The sequence below is a fragment of the Bemisia tabaci genome, chromosome 7 (genome assembly GCF_918797505.1).
Source record: "Bemisia tabaci chromosome 7, PGI_BMITA_v3".
NCBI classification, from domain to species: domain Eukaryota; kingdom Metazoa; phylum Arthropoda; class Insecta; order Hemiptera; family Aleyrodidae; genus Bemisia; species Bemisia tabaci.
Genome location: NC_092799.1, coordinates 39,066,174 through 39,092,310, shown reverse-complemented (window position 1 = coordinate 39,092,310; position 26,137 = coordinate 39,066,174). Strand labels below are relative to the sequence as shown.

The window sequence follows — 26,137 nt, the reverse complement described above, 5'->3', positions numbered from 1 at the left end:
ATCAAAAGAAATATGGAAATGTTTGAAGGTTCATATGGCGTTTTTCCGTACCAAGGCAGTACAAGCCTCTATTCATTTTACAGATTTCAATGTCACTCCCGAACCATTGTTGGAAGATTCAATCGTTCAAGAATCGGAAGAGCAAAACAGGTAACGTGAAAAATGGATACAGATAGTTGAAACGTAAATAGGATAACAATGAATAATAGCTAATTGCCATTTGTCGAGCGCATACAATTCATTTTCCGTGCTACTTTTTCGCTGAAGATAAGAGATTATATTAAGTTCCACGCGGAAGCTGGGCTGAATGTCCGCAAAAACTATCCTCTTAATTTTTAGTTCATTCTACAATATCGTTGGCTAAGTTAACGTACGGAGGTAAGTAATGAGAATGTTGAACTTTTTCCCTACTTCCAGGATCAAATTGGTTGAGCTTACCATGGTTCCTTTTCTCTTGTTCTATTCAAATAATTTTTCCGCGGTTTGTAATGTCATATGCCGTGATTTTCAATTGGCGACATCATTACAAATATTGAACGTAGAAATTTGGTGCTGAGGTAGATCCTATGATTCTTATATAAAAGACTTACTAGGGGCCTATGGGGCTGCTTCGCAGCCCCTTATTTTTCCTGTACACTTTTCACTTTCACATGTTTTTTTTTTTTTTTTTATTTATTTTCATTTAATTTTCTGTTTTGTCTTTGAATCGGGTCTAATTATTTCTTTGAGAGAATAAATATAGCAAATGTTTTCAAAAATTGTAATTTTATTTAGTAAAATTTAAACTAAAATTTTGTTTTAATCTTCATACAAAATTATTTTTTAGGTTTTACATTTGGACTGCATTTTGCAATTTGGACCTATAAATTCTGGCTCATCTGAAAAAACACTTATGTGCATAGGGGAACTAATGGTACATACGTTGTTTTTAAACCGGGCCGGAATTTATAGGTCCAAATTGCAAAATGTAGTCCATTTGTTTTCAAACTAATTTTAAAGAAGATGAAAAAAATAAAATAAAAAATAAAATAAATATTAAATAAACTTACTTACCTATACATGGATCCTTGAACTTTAAAGCAGTAAGGTCCATCACCCGGAATATCAATTCGATTTGCAGAGAAAGAGGCAAAAGCAACAGCACTATTATAATTTCTGATATGCTTTATGAAATTTGGAGAATATAAAAATAATGATTTCAAATCGGTAAAGAAATTAAGCCATTTTGGCAGCAGTTATTAAAATGACCATTGGACATTTCACCCTGAAAATGGCGAGCATCACAATGATGACAAATTATATTCATTGAACCGACTGAAAATTTGGTAAAAAAATTTTCATCAAAGTTCTGATCATCAATTTTATACTTCCGAAATGAAGAAATGAAACTTTGATTTTCTATACTAATAACAGAGTTAAGTTCTTGCTTCACTAAACGAACATGCGATGAATTCTGGAAAACGCGACCACGTTTTGGAGGACGACCGCCTCGGTCATTGAAAATTTCACTCATAACAACTGTTAAATTTAAAATTAAAATTAGTAAAAATTATTATTATTTTAACAAAATCATAACTGAAAAGTTCAATTTTTAAATTAAAAAAAATAAATCAGAAGAAAAAGGATGAAATGAAAATGGAAATTAATAATAAACATATTTATACACATTGAAAAGAAACAGCGTGAAAAGTTCTGATCGGAAATGAGAAAAAAAACTTGGAGGTTATTGCCTTAATGAGGAAAAATTGGCAATAGGAAAAAGTAGAGTACCTGTATAGCGAGAGTATGGACAGATCGCTTCATGGAGGGCTTAGGGCCCAAAAGTGCAGCCACCCTTCTAACCAACTTCTAACGCACAAAATTTCACTGCCAGTCTGCAGATTCCAATTCTAACCATGATGGCAAAGAATGTACAGAAATGAGCGTTCTTCCGCGAAATTGAGTAAATTTATGCAAAAACTGAGTCAAACACGTGCTTAATAAACGACGGTTCGGAACAATAGTATTAGTAAATCGTTCTGGATAATTGAAATTCATAGGTTGGCTGCATTTCTGGGCCCTAACTTTATTCGCAGAAGCATCGGTGAAGGCCTGATGGATTTTCGGAGTTTCACATCTGTCCATACTCTCGCTATACAGGTACTCTAGGAAAAAGATGGAACCAATCATGAAAAACCGTAAAAAAAAAAAAAAAAAAAAAAAAAAAAACGCGGGAAAAGAAAAATGTAAGTTGATGGCAGTTGAGTGTTGGAAGTAACCTCACTTAATGATGATTGTTGAATGAAAACAGCTGATAAAAAGACAGCAAACAGTAAAGTAAGATGCGTAGCAACAAAACTTTTCCGAAAAACAAAAAACAAAAAACCCCCACTTCCCCTCATCCAATTTATGAGTTTTTAGGGATTTAAAAATCGGGGACGAACCCCAGAAAATAATTTATAGTTTTCCCGAAGCATTGAGAACAACACCTTTCAAATGAACCAACGCCCCTCGCAATTAGTACAGTGGTTGATTCACAATTTCATTCTATTTTTCAAATTAGATATTAAGATATAAAAGTTAAAACCATCAAAACACGATTCAGCGAAGTCGGAATCACACGCTGGATTCGGAAGCCAGAACTGAATATGGGAGTCATCGATCGTTGCTCAACAGATTTAATTTCAAAAATATGAATTTTTTTTACATTTGTATCGCGTTTATTCAAATAGTTCTTATGGACTGAATACTGTTGAGCCCAGATCCTCATCGGTTGACCACTCGACACTCAACAAAGAACCGATGACTCCCACATTCAGCTCCCCATTTTCAGCGTGCGATTCGCCAGAATACCTCATGCAACTGATCCATTTTAGTTAGATGTAGTTAATGAACGCACCATGGTGTTGCAGTTGTTGAAAATTACAAGATGCATCTTTTGGAGACTCTGTTTTCACTGCCGCCCCTGCTGTACGCGCCCCTTCTTGTGGGATCCCTGTGCTTGGTGTTCAACTACCTGGTCTACTCGCGGCGCGTGGCCCAGTGGCGCAAGTCGAACATCCCTTTCCTGACCCCGAGCTTCCTCATCGGGCACAAGTACTTCTGGGGCGTCGGGAGGAACTCCGCAACTGTCGTCCCCCTCGATCGCATCTACCAGGAGAATAAAGACAAAGACCTCGTCGCTTTCTTCGTCACCACCATGCCGGTCGTTCTGCTTCGAAAACCGGCACTTATTAAGCAGGTTAGTTTACGTAGAGTACCTGGCATGGGCGTATCTGAAATTTTGGAAGTCACGGAGCTCATCAGGGCCCCTACGAATTTAAAATATCAAAAATTACTTATTACTGCAATTAACACAAGTGGCTGTTTTAAAAATTATTGAAGCACGTAATGCTCGTTTTTTTTTTCGCATTCATACGCTTAGTTTTTGAAATCAAAATCTGAAAACAACGTAATTTTCCAATGCCGGCTCATTGGAAAAAAAACACATTGAATCTAGAGTCCAGACTTTTGAAAACATTGACAAGAAAAAACACTCTTGATTCCAGACAACGTCATTAACCTTTCACGTCAAAAATTAACAGGGAAAGAATTAGAAATTTTAGGACAAGGACTAAAAAGTTGTTACAGCTACCCCACAGAAATAACTGAATATATAGCTGACATTGACAACGCAACTAGAGGTCTTAATGAAAATGAAAAGTTCTTAATACACCAGAAATGTATACCCATCCTAGAGAGCATAGGCAAACAGTCAGAAAAAGAGAAAAAAGTTCATAACGACAGGAGGCGAGTGATTAGTAACCTGAAGAAGAAAGGCTTGTATATCACCAAATCAGATAAGGGGAACAACACCGTGATAATGGAGAAGACTGATTACATACAACGCTGCAACTTACTACTAGAAAATGGTAATTTTAAGAAAGTAAAGAAGAATCCGCTGAGCGCTTATAAGAAGGAACTCAAGTATAACCTGGACAGAGTAAGTGTAATCCCTGAAACTGAGAAGAAATGGTTAACCAACACAACAGCTGAGCTACCTTATTTATATGCTTACCCGAAAATCCATAAACCGGGAAAAGAGATGAGACCAATTGTAAACTGTAGAGAAGCCACCACATACAAATTGGCAAAATGGTTAATCAAGAGATTCAAGTTGTTTGAAATTTTTGAATCGAAGAGTGTAAGGAATTCGATTGAGTTAGTAGAAAAACTTAAGAATATAAAACTGGAAATAGATGACAGGATTGTTTCCTTTGACGTAAAATCTTTATACCCTAGCATACCAGTAAACTTGGCACTAGACACCTTAAGAAATTGGCTACACAAAAATGGAATAAGCTCGATGAAAATTAAAGAATATGCGGGACTAGTAAATTTATGTCTAACTCAAAACGCATTTTACTTCAACAATGAACTTTACGAACAATTAGACGGCCTAATGATGGGCAACCCGATCTCCTCGTTGACAGCTGAGCTGGTCATGAGTGAATTTGAATGCAGAGCTATTAAAGAATACCCGAAAATTTTCCAACATTGGTCTCGGTTCGTAGATGATGTCTTAGAGATACTAAAAAAACACCATATTAACGAAGCCCTTACAATTCTTAACTCATACCACGAGAAAATTCAATTCACACTTGAAGTAGAAGAAGAACAAAAACTTCCCTTTTTAGACCTAATCGTACATAGGGACAAAGATAATCTCAAATTCGGAATATATCGGAAACCTACGAGCACGGAAACATATATCAACAACAGAGCGTTCAACCACAGACCACACAAACTCGCAGCTTTCAACTTCATGCTACACAGAACAAACAGCATTCCTTTGAACGAAACTGATTACAAAATAGAAATAGAGAAAATTTTAGAGATAGCAGAAAAGAATAGTTTTAACAAAGGAGAAATCAAGAAATTGAATGAAAAAGTGAAGCAGAGAACCCTAAATAAGGAAACATCAAAGCTAAATATAGAGAAAGCCGAGATGAGGTTTAAGAAATTCTCATACCATCCGAAATATGCCCCAGCTTTTCGTAGGATTTTTGAGAAGTTCAACATAAAACTAAGCTTCACCAATAGGTTCAATGTTGCCCAACAATTTAGCAGGAAGATTGAAAACAGAAGACCTGACAACGAGGAGAAAGGTATTTACCAAATTAACTGTACAGAATGCAATAAATTCTACATAGGACAGACCAGCCGTTCACTGAAAGTAAGAGCCCAAGAACATAAAAGATGTGTTAGAAATAGACAAACAGAGAAATCAGCAGTAGCTCTACACTACTGGGAAGAAGGACACGAAATATCGTTTGAACCGAAACTGCTAAGAAAAGTCACTGAGAAAAATAAACTAGACATATGGGAAAGTATTTACATGTACCAAAATAAGAACAACATTTTTAATACGGATCTAACGGGAGTAAATAACAGACTGTTTACAACAATACACTCGAGATGTGACAACGATGGAGGGACGGGAAATAATCCGGGACCGAAATCAGCTGATTGGAATTGACCAGTCGCGCCGATGATGGAGGGCAGGTAACCTCCGAAACGCGTCCGCTTCCGTGAAAAGAAGATTTTATGCAAGTGAGTGGTTCAAAAATTGTCTTAAAAGTTTTTTAAATTTTTTAGAATCTTAAACTCTTGATTCAATCGGATTTTTGCTTGAATCAAAACGAAATCCGCTTACATGAAGAGGCTTGGTTCTTGATTTTAGCTAGATTCTGATTGAATCAAGAGTACTTTTTCTTGTCGATGTTTTTAAGAGTGTGGACTCTAGATCCAATGTGTTTTTTTTCCAGTGCTTGTCATCTCCAATTGAGAGGTTTTTTATTTTCATTTTCCAGGTATTCGCGAAAAACTTCAACGAAGCGTTCGAAACCGGGTGTGCGGTAGACGATGAAAGTACACCGCACTTGCTGAGCCAATCTCCAAACAAAAGTCTTTGGAAGGCTCATAGAAACGCGCTATCGCCCATGTTCGCAACGACGAGGCTTAGCGGTGAGGGATTCGCCAAGATCAGGAGCCACATTGCCCACATGTCGGCCCATGTTGAGGAGAAGCGCCTTCAAGGAAAGCCTATCAGCACCAAAGAGGTTCGCATAATCATAGTTTAGCGGTTCTCTTACTTGGGACTTAAGGTGATCTGATGGACACCATATTTTGTGTCAGAACCGCATGCGATATATCGCATCAATTGGTTCCATTTTTTCAGCTACTGGTCATTTTTTTCCAACTTTGAGATCGCAATTCTGTTGTCAGGAGACTGAAGCACTCACTTACCAATTTTAACAAAGAAATTCAACGTAATAAAGGCGTAGTTTTTTTAAAGAGAAAACATCGCATTCGATACTGAAATCGAAATTGCACTCGAATGCGATGTTTTCTCTCTAAAAATACCACGCCTTTATTACGTTGAATTTCTTTGTTAAAATTGGTAAGTGAGTGCCTTAGTCTTCTGACAACAAAATTGCGATCTCAAAATTGGAGAAAAATGACGAGTAGCTGAAAAAATGGAACCAATTGATGCGATATATCGCATGCGGTTCTGACACAAAATAAGGCGTCCATCGAATCACCTTAAACTTACCTTTAAATACGGATGTATTAGCTTTGTAGAGCATAGTAATACTTTTTTCCGAGGGAACTATACTCAGCGCTCTGCTTTCATTATTTTCCAGGTGGCAATGAACTTTGTACAGGACATCATTTCCAACACCTTTCTTGCTTTGAACGACAACTCGTATGAAAAGAAGGGTGAACTTCGTAAGTTCCTTGAAAGTTTTACGGAGCCAGGGTGGAACAACCTACTGAAAGTATTTGCTCAGCTGTACCTTCGAGGAATCTCGAAATTGGAACCTTTGCAGATCGTCACTACAAAGCACATTGAATCAATGAGGAGTTTGCTTCAGAAGCAGATGGAGCAGAGGAATCAGAGCGGTGGCAATGAAAATGACCTCATCGATCTCCTCATCAGGCTCAAAGAACAAGACCAAGATAGGAAATCGGACTCAGGTATGGAGACATCCGTGTATTCAGGAACTTTTGTAAGTTGATTGCGAAAGTTGCAGAGTCCTTAGGGTCCCGATGTTTCAAGGTTATGGAGGTTTCGAGTCATAGAGGTTTCGAGTTACAGAGGTCTGCAATTACAAATATTGGAGACATGAAAGTTATTCATTGTATGATTGATATTTGAAAAAAATAGGAAGAATTTTAAATGGGTCTTTACTGCAAATAGAATTTTTAACATAACTTAGTTCTGCAAGGAAAATCTAATACAAATTACGTTAGAGCATCTGGAACATGTAAATTTCATTTACATAGTTTAAATTCAGAAAACGCAGTTGGCAAATTGTGATTTTAGAGATGAATTCCAGACATTCTTCAATCATACAATGTGCCTCACGTGCGGTACTGCCATACATGGAAAAATCCACTTATTTGGTTGTGTTTCTAGTGTGCAACAAACGCAGTTGGACCGCATGTAGCAAAAAGAAACCAAGGCACATCAGGTATTGCCAAAAACCAGGGAATTTAGTTTTCTACAAGAGAACATTTGTGCAGATTCCTTTGAAAATTTTAAGGATTTTGCATCGTATTATATGCAGAAAATTCATTGAAATTTGCACAAAAATCTGCCTAACCGTTTACAAGTAAACCAATTTTCCAATCAACTTTATCCATAGCTGATGTGGCTTGGTTCCTTTCAGCATAACATGGTCCAATTAATATAAAAAAAAGTCTGAGCTTTTGCCCGAATGTAAGAGATATGTAACAAAGCTCAATAGCTTTTTAGGACACTAAGTAAATGGACGACCGAAATTATTTCTCGGTGTTTTCTCTGAGCATATGTATACATTTTAATTACAAGTAGTTAATATTTATAGAGATGGACGTCACAAATGAAATGATCAGTCTCGGATTGTCCTTGCTGCTGGGAGGTAATCTGGGCGCTGCTGTAGTCGACAACATGATGAGTTTTACCATGCACCTTTTGTCCCTCTACCCGGAGTATCAGGAGCGAATAAGACAAGAGGTGGAGGAGGTCATGAAAAAGCACAACACTACAGAATTTACTTACGAGGTTGTTCGCGATCTTCAGTTCCTCAACCAGTGTCTACGCGGTGAGTCCAAAAACCTTATGACCGTCCTTTCGTTCCAACTTTTCGCATACGTATCAGTCAGTGGCGTGGCGTGCTTTGCGATATATCGATTGATCTATCATTTAAACCTAAGGAAAAGGATCGATGAACAGGGTGTTTGCAGCGAACACCTTAATAATCGATTCTTCACCATAGCCTCAAATGGGGAAATATCGATAATCGATCATTTACGCCACGCCACTGGTGTCAGTTTTTATTCCAGAGTAAATCAATCACTCGGGATGATTATTAAATATACAAAAACAAATAAGTAAGGTTGTAAGGTAACTAAGCTAAAACGGAATTAATTAAGCCGTATCGTTTTGTCTGGGCATCCAGCCATCCTCAATTGCGTGGAAAAAAAGGGAAAAACGATAAAAATAAATTCTAGTCTCTACAAAAAACTAGTACCTTGAAGCACCTTTCAAACAAGAGAAATAAAAATATCTTCATATTACATCTATTGTGAAAGATACTGTGGTGCTGATATAAAGCGATTTGTTTGAAAGAAGCTACTAGGTTTCCTTTCCATAGGAATTTTTAATTTCATTTTCTTATTCAACAAAAGATGGCTGACCTCCCACCTCAAACATTTTGGATTCTTTAATCGTGTTATAGCTTTGTTGCCCCCGTTCTGTTTTTTGTATAAGTCGCCCGCGATTAGCAAACACCGAGAATTTACAATCTATGAGTGCTGAATGGAAAAATTTAAAAATTAAGAGACGAAATTGGAGGCACTTATTATGAGGCTTGGAATTGAAATATGTATACTTTTTCTTCTTCTCAATATCATGCTGCCAGCACACAAATAAGTGCGCCTAGTAAAATCAGCGACCCCAGTTGGGCTCGGTTTGCGGATCGGTACCTAAAACTAACTGCGCGGCGAAGTGGTGAGTATCATTGAAAATCGAAGGCGCAAGCCGAAATTAGGTTTTGAAGTCCTTTCCCCATTAAACTTTTATCATGCTGATGCGAATTGATGAAATTTAATGAGGCAGTAGGCATGCCGCTTGCCAATTCCTGGCGATTACTAAATGATTGTGAAATATCATATTTTTATCGCATTGTCTTTGTTACGGTGTGCTACGTAGAAGCATATCTCATTTTATGTTTATCGAAACGTTTTTTTCGGTCAAAACTATGGAGGCATTTCTTTTATACTTCATTCAAACTTAAGATTTAGATTGGGTGCCACCTGGGAGAAGTTGACGGGGAGTCGGGAACGTCCCATGAATCGATGGCTACAGGTGAGAGATGTTGCGATGTCAATTGCCCGATAACCTCTGGGAAGCTTGACACGAGGCGATTGGATGTCGCAGAACGTCAGAGTGCAATGTAGGAGCAACTTTTATGTAAGGTCATTTAAACGCATGATTAGTTTATTCTTCCTTCTCCTAATTTCAAATGTTCACGATTCCAGAAACGGCACGCCTATACCCTAATACCTCAGCGTTATCGAGGGTCTGTACGGAGGACTTCACGCCAGCTGGCACAGACTATAATTTCAAGAAAGGCGAGCGTATTGTTGTCGACCCTTACTCCATCCATCGGGATCCAGAATACTTCGAGAACCCGGATGTATTTAACCCAGACCGTTTCAGCCCGAAAAACAGGGACAGCAAATCAATCGATGCTTTTCTTGGCTTCGGCAAAGGACCTCGAAAATGTCCAGGTAAGATCATTGAGGGCCATCTGACCGGCCGGCGGTGTTCAATGCAGCAATGTATCCCTGCTTAAAACGATCCATGTTGGAACCATGTTGATATCGTGTTGAGGCCATGTTGGCATCTTGTTGGAGAGTGAAATATTGCACCAAATGCACCATGTTCACGACGAAATGTTATCAACATGGTAGCAATATGGCACGAACTTGATCTCAACACTGTTACAAGTTGGTGCCACGTTGGTTCCTGGTGGGCAATTTGTGCGATTTGGTAATATATTGAAACGAAATTACCACCATTGTAAAACCATGTTGACGTAATCATGGTACATGGTTCACTTACCAAAATGATCGGTTTTAGATTGAAAATACTTCAGAAAAGGATGGAAGGGAATTATTGATTAGACGTGTTTTACAATCAAAACGGAATACTTTCATTTCGACCTGGACTCTGAGATCCATTAGAATAAGACGCTTGACCGGGCCTGGGCTCATTGCATAATGGAGATAGCTTATTTTAAATTAAAAAGTTCAGTAAAAAATGAAAGCCAATTAAATGTCTGAGTATTTCTACATTAAGTTGTGATTATTTAAAGTAGAAAAGTGTTCACTTCGCATTATTTGGATTTGCAAAAATTCCTAAATGATGCGACCGTGTATTTCTTGTAATCACACCTCGTTTCCCGTGCTACCATCGAGTTCGTAGTCTTTGTTAAGTCCTAAATAAGGCTGGCAATGCAAAACCTAGTAAGCGCTATCAGTTCTTCCTTATTTTATGCAACTGCTTCTCTTATTTAACGAAAATCCGAAACGCCTAAAAGTGATAACCATCGCGTTGAAAATAAGGATAAACTCGAGAGAAATTTTCCAAATAATTAAGCAGTTCATAGAGGAACCCCTGTTGAGACGATCCCATGGAAACCATTGGGCATTAGCCTAGGTTCCCATGGGAGCCTGGGATCTGATTTTACATCATGGAGTATGATTTGTGAATTCTCGTTTAATTTTAAATAGGTAACAACGTTGGTCTTCTGATAGCGTCGACTCTGATTGGCTCTCTGGTGCAAAAGTACGAGGTGAGACCACACTCTCACACGAAGCAAATGGATGCTTACGACTTCCATCCCCGGAGTTTCGCCATCGTCCATAAAGATGACGTCCTCGTGGACCTCATGCCCCGAGAGGTTCTCGCCCATTGAGCACTGATTGGTGCACCCTATTGCCGAACGGCATGAATCAATGGCAATTTTCGGAAGTTGGTAACAATGCAGTTCATCCGTTCAAATGCATCATAAACTATCGATTAAATATTTATGAGAAGGCATGCCATGTGAAACATTGAATGCCTCAGGTGTATTTGCATGGATAATAGAACTGACAGCATTACAAACTTGTGAGATTGCCTCCGCCTAAAAATGTATCTAAAATATTAATTTACAATAACTATGTTATTATAAATGATAAGCTGATATTATTAAACTTACTGCTTGAGTTTTACATTTTTCGTGCACTTATTATTCGTTGCGTTGGTATTATCTATGATCACGGTAGTGAGGGCGAGGGCTATCCACTATACATCTTTTCCTACTCTATGACATAAAATCAGCAGAGTTGCGCGTAACGCACTCGCTCTCACAATCAGCTCACCTGACTGTATCGGTGAGGGGGGGGGGGGGGGAGTTTGGACCGCGAAGCGGTAAGGGGGCGTAGTCTCCTAGTTGAAAATGAACAACTTTTGTGTGCTTTAACATCAGTACCTGGATCAGAATAAAGTTTGCTCAAAATATTAAAATATTTATTCGCTCTATGTATGTGAAAGAAATTTAAAAATTTTCAGAATAATTTTCCGGAGGGAGTTGTCACTCCAACTGTTATTGAAAGAATAAAATTACATGACTTATGCCATGCCATCGTTTCGCCTTATTTCAAAGTGCAGAAGGCCCCTTTTTTTCGAAGTTGGTTTCCATCCATTCCCTGCTTACGCTTGTTGATTTGTTTGTGTCCACGACCTTGGTCTAAAGAATCTATTTGTTTTAAAAATAATGTCGCTTCCGAACCATTGTCCGGAAGATTCAATCTTTCAAGAAATGGAAGTGCGCACCAGGAAAATGTGAACAATGGATCTGTATTGTTAACATTTAAAGAATAGGAAAATGAATAATGGGAAATTTTATCTGAAGATAAGGGGCATACAAAAAGTTCCACGCATAAGAAGCTGTGCTGAACGTCTACAGATATAATCTCTTAATTTTTGGTTCATTCTTCAATTTTGTTGGCTAAGTTCACCATATACTGAGGTAAGTAATGAAAATTGTGAACCTTTCACTATTTTCAGAATCAATTTTTCAAGTGTCATTAGTTGCGCCGTGTGATAAAAGTACACGGCTCCGTTGAGGGAAAGTTACTTGAAAACTGAATGTACATCTAAGGGGTTTGGAGGCCAAGGCGCAAGTGCAGTTTTTGAAAAAGTTGAGATACTCATGAACTCAACCAAATTTAGTTGGAAAGTATATTCTTTGACAAATTTACAACTAAAAAACTTCAAAAGGGAATTCAAACTTCCTTTCCGCCATAAGGCTCCATGTAATTTTGAAACTTGGATCACGTATCTCTTGAAATAGCGAAAATCGCACTCATACGCCTTGTCCTCCAAGCCTCGCATCATTGATCTCTTCAGAATCTTCAAGGAGGGTAAGAATATTACGTTTTAGCTATGATTTTTGTATGGACTGTTCCTGGAGTGGCACGTGGATAAGTAGTGTAAAGTGTAAGTGTTTTAGGAATGATAAATCGGCAAAAACTGGCAATATTTAAATCAAAAAGAGATTTTGATTTAGGGTTATAGGACATTTCATCAACGATTTTTTTCCGGGCACTTGTTTTTCCCAGTAGTTTAAGTCCACGCGTTTTTTCGGCAGGGGAGTTTTGGTCCACGTACCAATTATTGAGACCCAAAGTTAATTGATCAACATGTAAATACAAACAACATTTGCTCAATACGTTTTTGGATGAAATGTATAATGCCTTGGAAGAATGAGGGTTTGCTCGTTTCTTGTTTGTATGGTTGGCCAAACGGAAACAAGTATATAATTGAGAATTTTGGCGTCAATTCCATGAAGGAAAATTCATTAAAACTCTATACACCTCTTTGGTGCAGTAGGACTTACTTATCTTTCAAGAAAATCCCATCTTCTTATACCTGAACCGGATGAACCTTTTGATTTTCCTCAGCTAAAGGCTCATAGATTTTTCCTGTGTACTATAACTTCGCGACGGCGCCGGCGTGCCGCGGCGCTTCAAACTAATATTTCGCCGGACTTACAAACCATTATCTCGGATTATTTTGTTCGCGATTTCACCTAAGGTTCCTGAAGATTTCAAGGAAAAATATTCACAAATCTTCTTAAAAATACACATTTTATCGGAGGAAATTTGGCAACTCTTGAATGTTCGTACGGCGTTTTTCCTCAGCACGGAAGTATAAAAAAGCATCAAGGGGTGTTTATTTTCAGCTTTAAAATATTAGTTTGGCATCAATGCATAGACAACTTAGTTAAACCGATGGATTTAGAGTTTCAACGCTCTCAGGTCATTAGTCGCGAGTCCCATCCCCCCTCCACCCTTCGCTTGTCCCCTTTACTCGTCTCATTGACTTATTGTTAGCGGGGGAAGTTCCAAAGGGGCGCTTAAGTTCTTCACAAGCTCCAAGGTCGTGACATAGTGTCAAAATATGGAGCAGTGGGCTCGCCGTTTACAGCATTAAGCCTAAACATCTGCTTAATTCATAACTGGGGTAAATATAAAATGGTAATTTTGGTTTTTTTTTTGGGGGGGGGGGGTGTCTTTAACCCCCACGAGTGTATCAAAATGAGCTCGCTCATATCGTATCGCTTGAGCAAGCTCATTTTGATACACTATCAAGAGGTAATTTTGGTGTTCTCAACTTATTTTACGACTTTTCATATTTTTCACCGGTCTAAAATTCCTCTTCTTCTCTTCTCTTGAGATTTGATTTTGATTGTTATCACGTCAAAAAAATATCGATACTTTGCTACTTGTATGACTATTACAGAAAAAAAAAAGGTCGGTAAATCCGAATTAGTTAGCAGCATATGGAATCAGGTTTCGTTCGTTACATACACAACCGAATTATTTGGTCCGCTCGACCAAACTGTTCGGTCCGCTGAACTGAACCATAACAAAATCTTCTAGTTCGTGTCAGCGGACCGAACACGGTTTGTTTGAGCAGACGGAATAATTCGGTTGTGTGCACCGAACGAAACCTGGTTCAATATACTCCTAACTAGTTCGGATTCACAGGAATTTTTTTTTTAGGGACGGCTCTTTTTCTTTGAAACACACGATTTTCTTTCGCTAAATGCTGTCCATTCGATTCTATATGACGATTACTCAGAAAGCTGAATTCGATGAAAGGAATACAAGCACCACAGAGCTGATATTTTCCAGGATTCGTATTTACTCGATTCTACCAGCCACGATTAAGTCAGCGACCAAGCGGACGGAAAAACACGACAAAACACTAAAAAAATCTATCAACTTGAGTCTGGAACGTTGCAGGGTTTCCCATCTCTAACGCAGATGCCGTATCCCATCCGAAAAGCCCCGCTTTTACGGGAGCTCTAGAGGGATGCGCTCTGCAACTACGCAACCTGTTCTCGAAAGTTTCCTCGGTCCACGAGCCCTATATTTTCCCCTGCAACGGGAAACAACCGTAAGTGAATTCCCTTGTGAGCCTCGAAGTGTATGAAGATATGTTCTAACTGTGACTCACGATGAAACACGCACTTACGGCTGTTTTCCGTAGCAAGGCAACGTTTTCTCTTTCTTGTGACTCTGTTGAGGTAAGAAAAGACGCCGCACGAACCTTCGAATGATTACTGGAAAAATTGGTTAAAAATCATTCTTTTAAATTAGAATAAAATATATTTGATTTGAAGGCAGTTTTTCGAAGGTCAAGATATTTTTTTATTTAAAACATTTAACATTAAACATTTAGGCATTTTAAACATTTTTGAAAGATGATGAGTTCTACGGTTCAGATTATTGTTTTTTTTTTTCGTGTATTTTTATCGTATTGACAAAGATACATTTCTTTGAATTAAAAAAAAGAAAGAAAGAAAATACGTCCTCGACAATTTACTTTTGTTCCACCCCACAATGGATTATGGGCATTGAAGTCCCCACACAATATAAAAGGTTGGGGTAACTGAGAAACAATATTTTTCAAATCATGTTCAGAAATTTTTTGGTCAGGGGGTAAATACAAACTACAGATGGTTAAATTTAGATCATCAACTGTTAAGAGAATAGCAACTGATTGAAGATTAGTATTGAGTGTGACAGTTCGCGGAGAGTAACTGGTCTTTGCTAAAAGTGCTACACCACCACTAGCTGCAAGGCCTTCAGTGAAGTCCTTTCTAAAGATAGAATAATGTTTCAAAGAGGGGTTATTTTTTGCTTTAAACTTTGTTTCTTGTAAAGCAATTGCAAGGGGTTGAAATTTACAAATTATTTGTTTTAATTCTTCATGATGGGAATAATACCCATCAATGTTCCATTGAATTATTGGGCAGTCCATATATGCATCTAAATTTTTGAAGAAATGGAGGATGATAAAGAGTTGTCACTATCATCAGATGAGTTAAGTTCAGTATCTAAAGTTCGCACCAGTCGATCTATTCTCGCTTTCACATTTTTGGAGGACAGCCTAGAACTTACTTGCTTTAAGAGGTCGGCTAACTCACTTGTATTACTTGTATGCGTTTGGATTATTTCAATGGGTTTCTTAGAATTTTTAGTTTCCGATAACATTGTTACGACTTCAGTTTCAGTGAAAGGAAAAACTTGTTCTTCAAGGGATATTTTAACAGCCTCTAAAATCTCATTTGACTCTTTTTTCAATTTTAAAGCTTTTTTCTTCTCTTTTTTCGAAGGCAGGTGATCATCAAGGGGGGAGGCTGCCGCAACACTTGTTTCAGCAGGTTCGATACACTTTGGAGAATCCTCAATTGATAGGGTATTCTTATCATGTAAGTCCTGAACATTTAAGGAGGAACTCACAGCTGTACCTGTCAAGGGGGACTCTGATTGACAGTTCTGGGCTGCAGGCAAGGGAGGGGTCGATTCAGCAAAGTCCATAACCTCTGAGTCATTCGGGGGAGGGACAGGGTTTGGTGCCTTAGGTTGATTACCCAACATTAAATCAGGCTTCGGAGGGGTTTTAGCTTTAATTAGTCTATCAGCAATTTTACTACTCTTCGCATTTTTCATATCACCCGAGTTTTGGACGCAATCGTTGGTTTTGTGTTGAGTAGTCATGCAATTGAAACATCTATAATCTTCTATGGAAAGGAAAATTCGAACATCTTCCCCCTCATGAGGGATGAGGAAAGATTTAGGCAAAGTAGGAGAATCTGGTTTTTTTACCACATAGACTTCCCGTCGAAGGGATTTTATGTGAGCATATTTTGGGTTCTTTAATCCCGCGGACAAAGTCTGTACTGGAGAAACAATATTGACATATTCTGACAAACCCGATATAAGATACGTGTCTGAAATTTTGGGCAATACATTTGAAAGAACCAGACGAAAAGCCGGGTTAACAAGTCTTCTAATTAACAGGGATCCAACTTTCGTATTTATTTCTTTAGTTTCGACGATCTTATCTACTAGAGCTAAAGATGAGAGGTAGAAACACATGCGATTATTTGAAATTTTTGCGGCATATAAAATGTCAGCTGGTGGAATAATTTTTGATATCTCATCGAGATAATCAACCAAAGTGAGTTCATTATGAGCGGGAATTATAATTGCGAGTTGTTTAGACGATTGGAGACTGGACGGTTGGTTTTGGGTAGAAGGGTTGAGAGGGTTTTCAGAGAAGGTACCTGAGGATTTTGGTTGGGTAGTGGAGGAGGAGGAGGAGGAGGAAGGGGAGCCACTCGAAGCTTCAGCATACGACATAGGTGCATCAACAGGAGTAGGGACATGGAGTTGTGAGGTTAGGTGTTGGTGGTGCTGCTTTTGAGGTAGTAAAGGAAAGGCAGTAGTGGAAGGCGCGATACGCGGAGGTTGATTTTCAGACGATGTCAGCTGAGTTGTAGGTCCCGTTTCACATTTTCGTTTGGACAGAGTTTCCTCTGATGAGGAGGTACTCTGTTCCGCTTGTTTCTGCTTTCTTTCGCGTTTCATTATTCGCGGACAACAATCAAACGCAAGAAGGATTGGCGGTAACTAAGGAAACGCACTGGAGATTTTGTAAAAAGTTTAATGTTAGTACATTTTTTTTAAGGTTATCAAACACTTAATTGCATTAATTATTTGACTTTAAAGGGTTCACGAGTCAAAGCGGAGCAATCCCTATTGAACTTTTAAAGTTGGAGTAACTTAACACAAATACCACTGCAAAACCGCACCCATTTTGATAAAGAAAATCAAAAAGGCCGGGAGCAAAAAAACCGCGAACGACCACGTGCTCAGCTTTTTTGCGGGCGTTTGTTTAGAGACTAGAGGCTGGAAATTGGGTGAAACTGTCTGGAAATTTGAATCGGACCCGGATTTGATGAGGGAGTTTTCCCACTCTAATGTGCTTCGCCAATGCGTGGGATAGACGTATCTGGCTGGTGTTGCGATGTGGCGTAGAAGTTAGCGATGCATGCCTTTTCATTGACTGTCATATTTTTAAGCGGAAAATTCTCCTCAAGAAAAAGATCGTGGGTACAAAAAAAGTGTCAACATTTGTAGGTCACTATGTCACCAATGCTAATTTTGCAGAAACTTTGTCACATTTTAACCCCTTAGCTACCATCCGCAACATATTTTGAGAGCAGTTGTCACTTCCGTCGTTTTTGAAAAATAAAATTACATAACTTAAGCCGCACTCTTTTGACCCTGTTTAGAGATGCACGTGCCCAATCTTTTTTAATTTTGCACCTCCTTCCGCCCCTCTGCTTTGCGATTTGCTTGTAACCATGACATTGACTACACTGCCGTGCTAAAGAAGAATGCCGTATGAAATGTTAATTTTTGAGCAAAGTTATGCATATTTTTCCTTGTAATTTTTAAAAACTTTAGATGAAATTGCAAACAACACTATCTGCAAAAATTGGAAGAAAAATATTCATAAGTTTACCAGGAAATTCGTGTTTTATCAAAAGAAATTTATCATCGCCTGAAGGTTTATACGGTGCTTTTCCTTAGTAAGACAATACAAGCCTCTATTCATTTTACAAATTTCAATGTCACTCCCGAACCATTGTCGGAGGATTCAATCGTTCAAGAATTGGAAGAGCAAAACAGGTAACGTGAACAATGGATCCGGATAGTTGAAACGTAAATATGATAACAATGAATAATAGCTAATTGCCATTTGTGGAGCGCATATAGTTAGGTACCCCGTGCAAATTTTTCGCTGACGATAAGGGGATTATATTAAGTTCCACGCGGAAGCTGGGCTGAATGTCCGCAAAAACTATCCTCTTAATTTTTAGTTCATTCCTCAATATCGTTGGCTAATTTAACGTACGGAGGTAAGTAATGAGAATGAACTTTTTCCCTGCTTCCAGGATCAAATTGGTTGAGCTTACCATGGTTCCTTTTCTCTTGTTTTATTCAATTAATTTTTCCGCGGTTTGGAATGTCATATGCCGTGATTTTCAATTGACGACATCATTGCAAATATTGAGCGTAGAAATTTGGTGTTGAGGTAGATCCTATGACTCTTACTTATGTAAAAGTTAAAACCATCAAAACACGATTCAGCGAAGTCGGAATCACACGCTGGATTCGGAAGCCAGAACTGAATATGGGAGTCATCGATCGTTGCTCAACAGATTTAATTTCAAAAATATGCATTTTTTTTTACATTTGTATCGCGTTTATTCAAATAGTTCTTATGGACTGAATACTGTTGAGCCCAGATCCTCATCGGTTGACCACTCGACACTCAACAAAGAACCGATGACTCCCACATTCAGCTCCCCATTTTCAGCGTGCGATTCGCCAGAATATCTCATGCAACTAATCCATTTTAGTTAGATGTAGTTGATGAACGCAACATGGTGTTGCAGTTGTTGAAAATTACAAGATGCATCTTTTGGAGACCCTGTTTTCGCTGCCGGCCCTGCTTTACGCACCCCTTCTGGTGGGGTCCCTGTGCTTGGTGTTCAACTACCTGGTCTACTCGCGGCGCGTGGCCCTGTGGCGCAAGTCGAACATCCCTTTCCTGAGCCCGAGCTTCCTCATCGGGCACAAGTACTTCTGGGGCGTCGGGAGCAACTCCGCAACTGTCGTCCCCCTCGATCGCATCTACCGGGAGAATAAAGATAAAGACCTCGTGGCATTCTTCGCCGCCTTCATGCCTGTCGTTCTGCTTCGAAAACCGGCACTGATCAAGCAGGTTAGTTTAGATAAAGTACCTACACTGAAAAAAAAAAAAAAAAAAAAAAAAAAAAAAAAAAAAAAACTCCGGCCGTGGGAGCCGCAATAACGGGCTATATAGACATACCGTCCGTTCCGGGCCGCAAATTCCGGCTGCTGGAGCCGTAGCTTCGGCCTTTGAACCCGGAGCAATCGAAGCTACGCCTCCAGCAGCCGGAATTTTCGGCCTTTAAGCCCGGAACGGACGGTATGTCTATATAGCCCGTAATGGATCAGTAGACAAGGTACGAATTTAAGCATTCCGGTACATGTTTCTTAACCAAAATTTCACGTAGAACACGATTCGCGCAACGAAAATTACTGAAACCAACTCCTAACGAAGATATTAACCTGTTCATTTCACATTGGTTACGAGGAATTTGAACTGCCCGCTCACAAGAAACTCAAAGCTCTACGTGAGTCAAATCGCGCACGACAACGGTCTCAGCAAGTTTCTTAATCGAGCAATATTCATTTCCCACCATGTGTTGTTCGAACTATATTCAATTTGCTATAGCTGAGCCAAAGCGTCAAGATTGAGGTTGCCAGATTTTTACATCGCGCAGAGACTGTCATGATAACGTTTAGCGCGCGATGTGAATCACGTAGAGCATTGAGTTTTCATGAGCGGGTGGTTTGAATTCACGCATCAAGAATCATTAAATATCGTTGTGAGGAGTTGATTTCGATAATTTTCATTGTGCGCATCGTGCTCTACGTGAAATTTTGGTTACGGATCATATATCAGAGTGCTGAAATTCGTACCTTGTCTAGTGGTCCATTGCGGCTCCCGCGGCCGGAGTTTTTTTTCAGTGTAGCATGGGCGTATCTGTAATTTTGGAAGTCACGGAGCTCATCAGGGCCTCTACGAATTTAAATTATCAAGCATTACTTATTACTGCAATGAATACAACTGGCTGTTTTGAAAATTTTTGAAGCACGTAATGATCTTTTTTTTTCGCATTCATACGCTTAGTTTTTGAAATCAAAATCTGAAAACTACGTAATTTTCTAATGCCAACTCTGACCTCTGTCATAACTCACTCCGAGAAATTGAGAGGTTTTTTATTTTTATTTTCCAGGTATTTGCGAAAAACTTCGATGAAGCGTTCGAAACTGGGTGTGCGGTAGACGATGAAAGGACACCGCACGTGCTGAGCCAATCTCCAAACAAAAGTCTTTGGAAGGCACATCGAAACGCGCTCTCACCCATGTTCGCAACGACGAGGCTAAGCGGTGAGGGATTCGCCAAGATCAGGAGCCACATTGCCCACATGTCGGCGCATGTTGAGGAGACGCGCCTTCATGGAAACCCTATCAACACCAGAGAGGTTCGCATATAATCATAGTTTTAACGGTTCTCTTACTTGGAACTTAAGCTTACCTCTTAAATACGGATGTATTATAGCTTTGTAGTACAGTGTTCGAAACTCACCTTTGAGTTTTAGGAGCCATGTGGCGCATCAAGCCCGATTTTTAGGCGCCATTGAAGATTTTTTAGGGGCAAAATCAACTTTTTGCCTATACATTACGGCGCATTTAGTGAAAAGGTAGACGCAAGATGTTTTCGTAACAGAACTAGTAAGTAGCTGTAACTTGGGAAAGACAAAAGCACTAAGAATGAAATCGTGCAGAATAGAAAAAGCAACCTTTCACTTGTAGCGCTAAAAATTCTGAGTTTCTTCAATTCAAATAGATTTGTTTTTCTTTCTTTATGTGACTTCCTGTGAAAATCCAGATTTATAGGAGGCAACTTTTAGGGGCCACGTTGGCGCAGAGCCTTCATTTTTTAGGCGCCGTTGCCGTTATTTTAGGCGCATTTGGCGAGTTGGCACCTGTGAGTCTCGAACACTATTTGGAGAGCATAATAATAATTTTTTCCGAGAGAACTATACTCGTACTCAGCGCTCTGCTTTCATTATTTTCCAGGTGGCAATGAACTTTGTACAGGACATCATTTCCAACACCTTTCTTGCTTTGAACGACAACTCGTATGAAAAGAAGGGTGAACTTCATAAGCTCTATGAAAGTTTTGCTGAGCCAGGGTGGGGCCACCTACTGAAAGTATTTGCTCTGCTGTACCTTCGAGGAGTCTCAAATTTTGAATCGTTGCAGATCGTCACTACAAAGCACATTGAATCAATGAGGAGTTTGCTTCAGAAGCAGATGGAGCAGAGAAAGCAGACCGGTGGCAATGAAAATGACCTCATCGATCTCCTCATCAGACTCAAAGAACAAGACCAAGATAGGAAATCGGACTCAGGTATGGAGAAATCCGTGTATTAACGAACTTTTGTAGGTTGATGACGAAAGTTGCAGAGTCCTTAAAGTCCCGATGTTTCAAGGTTACGGAGGTTTCGAGTTATAGAAGTTTCGAGTTATAGAGGTCCGCAATTACAAATATTGGAGACATGAAAGTTATTCGTTGTATGATTGATATTTGAAAAAAATAGGAAGAATTTTAGGAACGGGTCTTTACTGCACATGAAATTTTTAACATAACTTAGTTCTGCAAGGAAAATCGAATAAAAAATTACGTTAAGTGCATCTGGAACATGTAAATTTCATTCACATAGTTTAAATTCAGAAAACGCAGTTGGCAAATTGTGATTTTAGAGATGAATTCCAGACATTCTTCAATCGTACAATGTGCCTCACGTGCGGTACTGCCATACATGGAAAAATCCACTTATTTGGTTGTGTTTCTAGTGTGCAACAAACGCAGTTGGACCGCATGTAGCAAAAAGAAACCAAGGCACATCAGGTATTGCCAAAAACCAGGGAATTTAGTTTTCTACAAGAGAACATTTGTGCAGATTCCTTTGAAAATTTTAAGGATTTTGCATCGTATTATATGCAGAAAATTCATTGAAATTTGCACAAAAATCTGCCTAACCGTTTACAAGTAAACCAATTTTCCAATCAACTTTATCCATAGCTGATGTGGCTTGGTTCCTTTCTGCATAACATGGTCCAATTAATATAAAAAAAAGTCTGAGCTTTTGCCCGAATGTAAGAGATATGTAACAAAGCTCAATAGCTTTTTAGGACACTAAGTAAATGGACGACCGAAATTATTTCTCGGTGTTTTCTCTGAGCATATGTATACATTTTAATTACAAGTAGTTAATATTTATAGAGATGGACGTCACAAATGAAATGATCAGTCTCGGATTGTCCTTGCTGCTGGGAGGTAATCTGGGCGCTGCTGTAGTCGACAACATGATGAGTTTTACCATGCACCTTTTGTCCCTCTACCCGGAGTATCAGGAGCGAATAAGACAAGAGGTGGAGGAGGTCATGAAAAAGCACAACACTACAGAATTTACTTACGAGGTTGTTCGCGATCTTCAGTTCCTCAACCAGTGTCTACGCGGTGAGTCCAAAAACCTTATGACCGTCCTTTCGTTCCAACTTTTCGCATACGTATCAGTCAGTGGCGTGGCGTGCTTTGCGATATATCGATTGATCTATCATTTAAACCTAAGGAAAAGGATCGATGAACAGGGTGTTTGCAGCGAACACCTTAATAATCGATTCTTCACCATAGCCTCAAATGGGGAAATATCGATAATCGATCATTTACGCCACGCCACTGGTGTCAGTTTTTATTCCAGAGTAAATCAATCACTCGGGATGATTATTAAATATACAAAAACAAATAAGTAAGGTTGTAAGGTAACTAAGCTAAAACGGAATTAATTAAGCCGTATCGTTTTGTCTGGGCATCCAGCCATCCTCAATTGCGTGGAAAAAAAGGGAAAAACGATAAAAATAAATTCTAGTCTCTACAAAAAACTAGTACCTTGAAGCACCTTTCAAACAAGAGAAATAAAAATATCTTCATATTACATCTATTGTGAAAGATACTGTGGTGCTGATATAAAGCGATTTGTTTGAAAGAAGCTACTAGGTTTCCTTTCCATAGGAATTTTTAATTTCATTTTCTTATTCAACAAAAGATGGCTGACCTCCCACCTCAAACATTTTGGATTCTTTAATCGTGTTATAGCTTTGTTGCCCCCGTTCTGTTTTTTGTATAAGTCGCCCGCGATTAGCAAACACCGAGAATTTACAATCTATGAGTGCTGAATGGAAAAATTTAAAAATTAAGAGACGAAATTGGAGGCACTTATTATGAGGCTTGGAATTGAAATATGTATACTTTTTCTTCTTCTCAATATCATGCTGCCAGCACACAAATAAGTGCGCTTAGTAAAATCAGCGACCCCAGTTGGGCTCGGTTTGCGGATCGGTACCTAAAACTAACTGCGCGGCGAAGTAGGTGAGTATCATTGAAAATCGAAGGCGCAAGCCGAAATTAGGTTTTGAAGTCCTTTCCCCATTAAACTTTTATCATGCTGATGCGAATTGATGAAATTTAATGAGGCAGTAGGCATGCCGCTTGCCAATTCCTGGCGATTACTAAATGATTGTGAAATATCATATTTTTATCGCATTGTCTTTGTTACGGTGTGCTACGTAGAAGCATATCTCATTTTATGTTTATCGAAACGTTTTTTCGGTCAAAACTATGGAGGCATTTCTTTTATACTTCATTCAAACTTAAGATTTAGATTGGGTGCCACCTGGGAGAAGTTGACGGGAGTCGGGAACGTCCCATGAATCGATGGCTACAGGTGAGAGATGTTGCGATGTCAATTGCCCGATAACCTCTGGGAAGCTTGACACGAGGCGTTGGATGTCGCAGAACGTCAGAGTGCAATGTAGGAGCAACTTTTATGTAAGGTCATTTAAACGCATGATTAGTTTATTCTTCCTTCTCCTAATTTCAAATGTTCACGATTCCAGAAACGGCACGCCTATACCCTAATACCTCAGCGTTATCGAGGGTCTGTACGGAGGACTTCACGCCAGCTGGCACAGACTATAATTTCAAGAAAGGCGAGCGTATTGTTGTCGACCCTTACTCCATCCATCGGGATCCAGAATACTTCGAGAACCCGGATGTATTTAACCCAGACCGTTTCAGCCCGAAAAACAGGGACAGCAAATCAATCGATGCTTTTCTTGGCTTCGGCAAAGGACCTCGAAAATGTCCAGGTAAGATCATTGAGGGCCATCTGACCGGCCGGCGGTGTTCAATGCAGCAATGTATCCCTGCTTAAAACGATCCATGTTGGAACCATGTTGATATCGTGTTGAGGCCATGTTGGCATCTTGTTGGAGAGTGAAATATTGCACCAAATGCACCATGTTCACGACGAAATGTTATCAACATGGTAGCAATATGGCACGAACTTGATCTCAACACTGTTACAAGTTGGTGCCACGTTGGTTCCTGGTGGGCAATTTGTGCGATTTGGTAATATATTGAAACGAAATTACCACCATTGTAAAACCATGTTGAAGTAATCATGGCACATGGTTCACTTACCAAAATGATTGGGTTTAGATTGAAAAGGCTTCAGGAATGGACGGAAGGGAATTATTGATTAGACGTGTTTTACAAATCAAAACGAACTACTTCCATTTCGATCTGGACTCAAAAATCCATTAGAATAAGACGCTTGACCGGGCCTGGGCTCATTGCATAATGGAGATAGCTTATTTTAAATTCAAAAGTCCAGTAAAAAAATCAAAGCCAGTTTCTGGGTAGTCATAAATTAAGTTGTGATTATTTAGAGAAGAAAAGCGTCCACATCGCATTATTTGGATTTGCAAAAATTCCTAAATAAAGCGACCGTGTATTTTCTGTAATCACACCTCGTTTCCCGTGCTACTATCGGGTTCGTTGTCTTTGTTAAGTCCTAAATAAGGCTGGCAATGCAAAACCTAGTAAGCGCTATCAGTTCTTCCTTATTTTATGCAACTGCTTCTCTTATTTAACGAAAATCCGAAACGCCTAAAAGTGATAACCATCGCGTTGAAAATAAGGATAAACTCGAGAGAAATTTTCCAAATAATTAAGCAGTTCATAGAGGAACCCCTGTTGAGACGATCCCATGGAAACCATTGGGCATTAGCCTAGGTTCCCATGGGAGCCTGGGATCTGATTTTACATCATGGAGTATGATTTGTGAATTCTCGTTTAATTTTAAATAGGTAACAACGTTGGTCTTCTGATAGCGTCGACTCTGATTGGCTCTCTGGTGCAAAAGTACGAGGTGAGACCACACTCTCACACGAAGCAAATGGATGCTTACGACTTCCATCCCCGGAGTTTCGCCATCGTCCATAAAGATGACGTCCTCGTGGACCTCATGCCCCGAGAGGTTCTCGCCCATTGAGCACTGATTGGTGCACCCTATTGCCGAACGGCATGAATCAATGGCAATTTTCGGAAGTTGGTAACGATGCAGTTCATCCATTCAAGTGCATCGTAAATTATCGATTAAATATTTATGAGAAGGCATGCCATGTGAAACATTGAATGCCTCAGGTGTATTTGTATGGATAATAGAACTGACAGCATTACAAACTTGTGAGATTGCCTCCGCCTAAAAATGTACCTAAAATATTAATTTACAATAAATATGTTATTATAAATGATAAGCTGATATTATTAAACTTACTGCTTGAGTTTTACATTTTTCGTGCACTTATTATTCGTTGCGTTGGTATTATCTATGATCACGGTAGTGAGGGCGAGGGCTATCCACTATACATCTTTTCCTACTCTATGACATAAAATCAGCAGAGTTGCGCGTAACGCACTCGCTCTCACAATCAGCTCACCTGACTGTATCGGTGAGGGGGGGGGGGGGAGTTTGGACCGCGAAGCGGTAAGGGGGCGTAGTCTCCTAGTTGAAAATGAACAACTTTTGTGTGCTTTAACATCAGTACCTGGATCAGAATAAAGTTTGCTCAAAATATTAAAATATTTATTCGCTCTATGTATGTGAAAGAAATTTAAAAATTTTCAGAATAATTTTCCGGAGGGAGTTGT

General features: G+C 39.2%; 3 protein-coding genes across 8 annotated transcripts in view; 2 read left to right on the top strand and 1 right to left on the bottom strand.

Moving 5' to 3' along the window:
• The window catches only part of Mip (Myoinhibiting peptide precursor), a 219,822-nt gene that overhangs the window by 127,439 nt on the left and 66,246 nt on the right, over positions 1–26,137 (bottom strand). The window lies entirely within an intron of this gene.
• On the top strand, positions 214–11,253 carry LOC140225163 (cytochrome P450 6B7-like). Its single transcript, XM_072302985.1, has 7 exons — positions 214–378; positions 2,892–3,220; positions 5,832–6,080; positions 6,666–6,999; positions 7,872–8,108; positions 9,547–9,798; positions 10,804–11,253. Exons 2-7 carry the CDS (start codon positions 2,909–2,911, stop codon positions 10,986–10,988), a joined length of 1,569 nt encoding a protein of 522 aa, XP_072159086.1. The 5' UTR covers positions 214–378; positions 2,892–2,908; the 3' UTR covers positions 10,989–11,253.
• On the top strand, positions 11,959–25,776 carry LOC109032313 (cytochrome P450 6B7). 2 transcript variants are annotated; one of them, XM_072302983.1, is made up of 7 exons: positions 11,959–12,086; positions 18,879–19,207; positions 20,310–20,558; positions 21,157–21,490; positions 22,367–22,603; positions 24,040–24,291; positions 25,294–25,776. In XM_072302983.1, exons 2-7 carry the CDS (start codon positions 18,896–18,898, stop codon positions 25,476–25,478), a joined length of 1,569 nt encoding a protein of 522 aa, XP_072159084.1. In that variant the 5' UTR covers positions 11,959–12,086; positions 18,879–18,895; the 3' UTR covers positions 25,479–25,776. The 2 variants fall into 2 exon arrangements, with proteins under 2 accessions (XP_072159084.1, XP_072159085.1); XM_072302984.1 differs by lacking the exon at positions 11,959–12,086 and adding an exon at positions 18,193–18,338.